At 45.9% G+C, this 6,000-nt stretch overlaps 1 protein-coding gene across 1 annotated transcript in view; it reads left to right on the top strand.

Annotated features, from left to right (window-relative positions):
* Positions 1 to 736: 736 nt before the first annotated feature.
* Positions 737 to 6,000, top strand: part of WDR86 (WD repeat domain 86) — a 75,029-nt gene continuing 69,765 nt past the window's right edge. Inside the window, exons 1-2 of the mRNA XM_044294586.1 lie at positions 737 to 964; positions 5,138 to 5,455. Coding sequence (XP_044150521.1) covers positions 5,227 to 5,455 — 229 coding nt within the window. The 5' untranslated portion in view covers positions 737 to 964; positions 5,138 to 5,226. The remainder of the gene's footprint in view (positions 965 to 5,137; positions 5,456 to 6,000) is intronic.

Genomic DNA, 6,000 nt, shown 5'->3' with positions numbered 1-6,000 from the left:
GTGCTATGAGAGGGGGCATCTCCAGGGGAGGCAGTGAGGATCTCTGGTGCCAGTGCTATGAGAGGGGGCAACTCCAGGGGAGGCAGTGAGGATCTCTGGTGCCAGTGCTATGCGAGGGGGCATCTCAAGGGGAGGCAGTGAGGATATCTGGTGCCAGTGCTATGAGAGGGGGCATCTCCAGGGGAGGCAGTGAGGATCTCTGGTGCCAGTGCTATGAGAGGGGGCATCTCCAGGGGAGGCAGTGAGGATCTCTGGTGCCAGTGCTATGAGAGGGGGCATCTCCAGGGGAGGCAGTGAGGATCTCTGGTGCCAGTGCTATGAGAGGGGGCATCTCCAGGGGAGGCAGTGAGGATCTCTGGTGCCAGTGCTATGAGAGGGGGCATCTCCAGGGGAGGCAGTGAGGATCTCTGGTGCCAGTGCTATGAGAGGGGGCATCTCCAGGGGAGGCAGTGAGGATCTCTGGTGCCAGTGCTATGAGAGGGGGCATCTCCAGGGGAGGCAGTGAGGATCTCTGGTGCCAGTGCTATGAGAGGGGGTATCTCCAGGGGAGGCAGTGAGGATCTCTGGTGCCAGTGCTATGAGAGGGGGCATCTCCAGGGGAGGCAGTGAGGATCTCTGGTGCCAGTGCTATGAGAGGGGGTATCTCCAGGGGAGGCAGTGAGGATCTCTGGTGCCAGCACCGCCCCCAGGATAAAACCAAGTCCAGCTTCCTCTCCTTCCTCACATGAAGCTGCTCCAGCACATGTACAGTCATCCAGGACCTCAGCAGCTGACTGCTGGACATCCCCCCAGCTCTGTACATGTGTGTCCCATTATCCAAGGGCTTCCACATCCCACAGCCTCTGCTGGAAGTCTCTCCATACATTAGATGGACAGAGGAAACCCCAGCTACTGCAAGGAAGAGGAGTCCTAATTGTGGAGACTTCAAAGACCATCAAATTATCTCCTGCTGGGAAACCTGGAGGTAATTAGCGAAGTGTTTGTGTGTGAAGTGTCATACCCCTGTGGCTGGGATCTGCTGTACACTCTGTTACTGTCATTGTTACTACTACTATAATATTAGGACTACTACTATAATATGTTACATTTATATTCATTATGTTTTTGACTATGTTATAATGCTGATATACCATTATGTGTATATTATTATTTCATTACTTTTTACTGTATTATTATTTATATTCTGTTTATACTCCTTGTGATCACTAAACACACAAGGATAACCTAATATTATCCGGGCTAGCACAGAGCAATACTGACTGTGCGGCTAGATGTGCATGGACAGACGTGGTTAGATAAGGTCACGGTCACACCTAGCATTGTATTTGCCTTTTTATATTGTAGGTCGGTGGTCACCCACCTGCTGCTCTCCAGCTGTTGCGAAACTACAACTTCTAGCATGCCCAGACATCCGAATGCTGAGGGTTGTAGTGACTGGTGTAGGTGTTACATGTAGTAGATGTTATGTTTAGGGCACTCTGCCTTTTTTGAAAAAGAAAAAAAAAACTATATTATCTATCGATAAAAGTAATTCTAGGAACATTTTCTTGAACTTCTAAATCTCCACTGACGACCATGGCCAGAACAGAATGTTTGGGGGTCCGCTAGTGGTTGTAGTGAACAGACCCTATGTCTTAGGCTACATGCACACGACCGTATGTGTTTTGTGGTCCGCAAAAAGAAAACAATGACATCCGTATGCCATCCTTTTTTTTTTGCGGATCCATTGTAACAATGCCTAAAACGGACAAGAATAGGACATGTTATATATTATTTTGCTGGGCTACGGAACGGACGTAAGGATGCAAATAGCACACGGTGTGCTGTCCGCATTTTTTCGGACCCACTGAAATGAATGGGTCTGGATCCTATCCACAAAAAAAAAAAACGGAAAGGAAATGGTAACAAACAACGTTCGTGTGCATGCAGCCTTAGGAGCATTTTTCGTGTCTGTGCAGCCATAGACCAAAGGCTGCCCTATCCCCCTAGGGAAGCTCAATCTCAGCCTAGACCCACCCCTCTTGAATACATAATAGATACGTATACTTTATAGGTATTTACAGCATATTCAGCTTGTTGTAATTAAGTTTTGGCGAAGTTGTGATTTAACTACAAGTCCCAGGATAGAGGATGTGGTGGAACTACAACTCCCAGCAGAGTTCCTAACTGTCCACAATTGCCTTTGAAAACCCTGCGAGCACACAGCAGAGTCCTATGTATTGTAGCTGCAGGAACGCTCCAGTGTATGATTCTTGGAAAGCTGAGCCGAGATTGGGAGCTATGCTGACTGTGCAGTTCTGGCCTCCCAGCCCCCTGCATAGATAGCATTGTTCTGTAACCCTTTTCTGGGGCAGGACAGCATAACCATGTCCTGCAGCCTCTGCTGCTTACAGCTCAGGGCCGACTCCTTACAGAGATGGACTAGAGGGACTCTTCATAGGATTGTCACGTCATTCCAGACAGAAGCAAACACATATTTATCTCATTCTGAGACAAGATGCATATGGTCGCTGCTAGATCAACAAGCAGGACCTCGGCCGCAGTCCCTGAGATTTCTACTCACGTCACATTTTCAGTACATATTACATGTTTAAGTGTTTAGGAAAGACTGCACTCCATAAAGGTAGATTTCCCCTTTAAGGATTTGCACCTTCCTAGTTATTTCATGAGCGAGTTTTCCATCCTAATGCGAATGCATCTAGTGAACGCATCGCATCCGGACTGAATCCTGACCGATTTATTTCAGTGCGACTAAGCATGATCTGTGCGTTCAGGAAAAATTGCAGCATGTTCTATATTGGGCGTTTTTCACACAGCTCTGGTTCCATAGAAATGAATAGGGCTTGCATGAAAAACGGAAGGCATACAGACGCAATGTGTTTTTCACTAATGGTTACTAGGAGGTGTTGAGCGTTATTCTTCAGTTTTTCTTCAGGTGTGTAAAAAGCGCATAAAAAAAGGAATTGCATCCATGCGGAAGAAACTGAAACACTGAACGTAATTGCAAAAAAACTGATTCAACTAATGCCTCATGTACACGACCGTGGTGTGTTTTGCGGTCTTCAAATCGCGGATCCGCGAAACACAGATAGCGTCCGTTCACGTTCCGCAATTTGCAGAACGGCACGTACAGCCTTCAATATAAATGCCTATTCTTGTCCGCAAAGCGCGGACAAGAATAGGACATGTTATTTTTTTTTTGCGGGGCCACGGAACGGAGCAACGGATGCGGACAGCACACGGAGTGTTGTCCGCATCTTTTGCGGCCCCAATGAAGTGAATGGGTCCGCATCCAAACCGCCAAAACGGCGGCTCGGATGTGGATCAAAACAACGGCCGTGTGCATGAGGCCTTACATGCAAAGCCATCAGTTTTTCCCTGAAGAGATCCTGTATCACTTGTGTCAAAGAGGCCTAAAAGAGGAGCCATTCACATGGTGTTTTTTGACAGCTGAATTTAGGGCATATTCCACACCAAATAACCGCCTGGCAGCTGCGCAGAAATCGCCTTCTTTCTTGGTCTTGGTTACACGCTAAACTATACATGAAAAACTGTGGGTGAGCAGTTTCAGCAAAGTGCTCAGTGTTTTTTGGCACAATATCCGCGCCAAATTCAGCTGTTTAAAAACCTCTGTGTGAACAGCCCCTTTCCCCTGCAGCTTATAGTGTAGATGAATGGCAGCCATGTAACACATGGATGACCCATACCTACGAGTGCAGGAGCGCATTTCTATTCTGGAGCATATAGGGTGGGGGGGAGGGGATGTTGGGGTGTATGCAAGATCGTCGTGTGATGTCCATATTTTTATTAGCGTTTCCCTTACTATTATTATTCCCTTCTGCTTTTGGTCCTCGATGAACTGTAAGTGTGAGGTGCGGTCTACATGCAATCAGTGGCCTCAGCAGTGGCAGCGTTCATGTAATGAGGGCACATGTCCCCATTAAAGCCACTGATTGGCTGGCAGCAGTGACGTGCGTGTAGATGGCACCTCACAGTCCACTCACTGGGACCATAAGTGGAGGAGAAAAGAGGTCGGTACTAGAACCAGAGCATCGGTGACAGGTAAGTCTTGGTTTTATTATTCCCTGCACCCTGCCTGGTAAGATCAAAAGGTGTTCCCAGTCCCAAAGAATCCCTCTAAATATGGAGATTCTAGGCATTCTATAGTGACTATGTCAACTTTTTAAACTTCTGGTGAGCGCAGCATAATCACTAATATTGGCAAAAATACATTGAAAAATGTTGGCTTTTGTGTAGAGCACCATATTACAGCAGTATTATGGGTAATTCTTACACGTGCCACAATTTTATTAATTTTTTTGTTTGGGAGGGTCAAATATTAAAGCCCTGTACAAATTGGTTATTGTATAGAGGCATAATTTGGCTGTGTGCACGAAGTCTAAAGGATAAAAATGCAGAACTGGTCACAGAAATAAACAAATTCGTACACTGGTGCGAAGAAATGTGTTAAATGGACTACTTCTTCCATCATCTTTGGATGGCTTGTGCTCATGAGTAACTGAAGCAGAACGAGAGAGTACTTTCTCTACTGTAGCGTTCTCAAATATCCAAGCAATCAGTCTTCTGTTATGTTTATGTTATGCCAAGTGTCATGTAGGCCTCATTTACACAATGGGGTCTGTAGGGTTAGTAATGGAGAAGGGAACCTGACATTGCAAGGGGCTGATATAAAAATATACCCTATGTAGTTATAACAAACATGAGGGGAATTGTTTTCATCGGCTTAAAAGAGTTGTCTGGCAAAAGGCTTTCATCGGTGTAAAGAAATAAAAAAAAGCAATACTCCCTGATCCCCCCACTGCACCCTACAGACGCTTCTTGGTCTCTCACTGGTCTGTCCTCCCTGGTCCCTCTCAACTTGCAGGAAATGACTGCCCAGGCAATCACTGGTGGCCTACGTGACTTTGTGTCGAGAGGGACCATGAAGGAGAGTCTGGTGGAAGACCCATGAAGTGGTGGGGGATCAATGAGTTGAGTATTGCTTCTTTTAAGTTTTTTCAGGTGTTCTGGCCTGGGCTATTTATAGGAATTTTTTTTATCTGCGAGCAACACCTTTAACAGAAAGGCTGCTTTTTTTTTTTTAAAGCATCTCTGTTGACTTTGTCTTTTCGATCAGTCTTTAGGTACCTCCTACAAACTGTTCACAATGTAGAAGACTCAAATGTTTAAATTGTCCTGCTCCTTTGAACCTGAGGGGTGAAACCCATGAGTCCTCCTTCCTTTGCCACTGCCCATGCAGGGCTCCAGAGAATGGGGAGCGGAAGCTCCACTTGTGGCACAACCAATTCTTTGATCAAAGTCTGCAGAGATCACAAAGGTGGGATCAATTGGCTTAGTTTGAGTCCAGATGGATGCCACCTGTTGACTGCCAGTGAAGATTGCACTGCTCGCTTATGGAGGACATCTGACCACCAGTGCTGCAAGTTGCTGCAAGGTGAGTGGAACTATTTTCATCAGCATTTTGTAGCAGGAAAGTTTTGATTTGTGAGAATTGTTTATGTAGTTGCAGCAGTGGTGGGCTAAGAATAGGCTGCAGTGTATGAATAGATCTCAGAGATTGGACCATCTCAGAGGATGCCACCAGGTTCTTCTCCGACTGGTTTCTACACAAAAGTGGGAAAACTGTATCCTGATGGGTCTGTGATTCAGTATGCCTGTCACCACTGGTATAATGCTCATATGAACAAATTATAAAGGACCCTGTTTGGATCATGGCTGGTGGTGGTCTCATAACCTCCTGACTAGTAATATACACTGTAGCGCAGACCAGAGGGGGGCTGCAGATACATGTATGAAAAGTACGTTTGAGCAAGTATAATAAGCATGGCAGCGATTAATAAATTAATAAAGGGTCTGGACATCTTAAAGTGAGATATGAAAAAAAGCTGCACATGTCCCAATCCCTAGTGCCCTGGTAGGTCACCAACTTGGCTCACAATATACAGAAAGGCAATAACCTTAATAATATATAACCAAGTT

The sequence above is a fragment of the Bufo gargarizans genome, chromosome 5 (assembly GCF_014858855.1).
Source record: "Bufo gargarizans isolate SCDJY-AF-19 chromosome 5, ASM1485885v1, whole genome shotgun sequence".
Lineage (NCBI taxonomy): Eukaryota > Metazoa > Chordata > Amphibia > Anura > Bufonidae > Bufo > Bufo gargarizans.
This window is presented reverse-complemented; position numbering and strand designations above follow the sequence as displayed.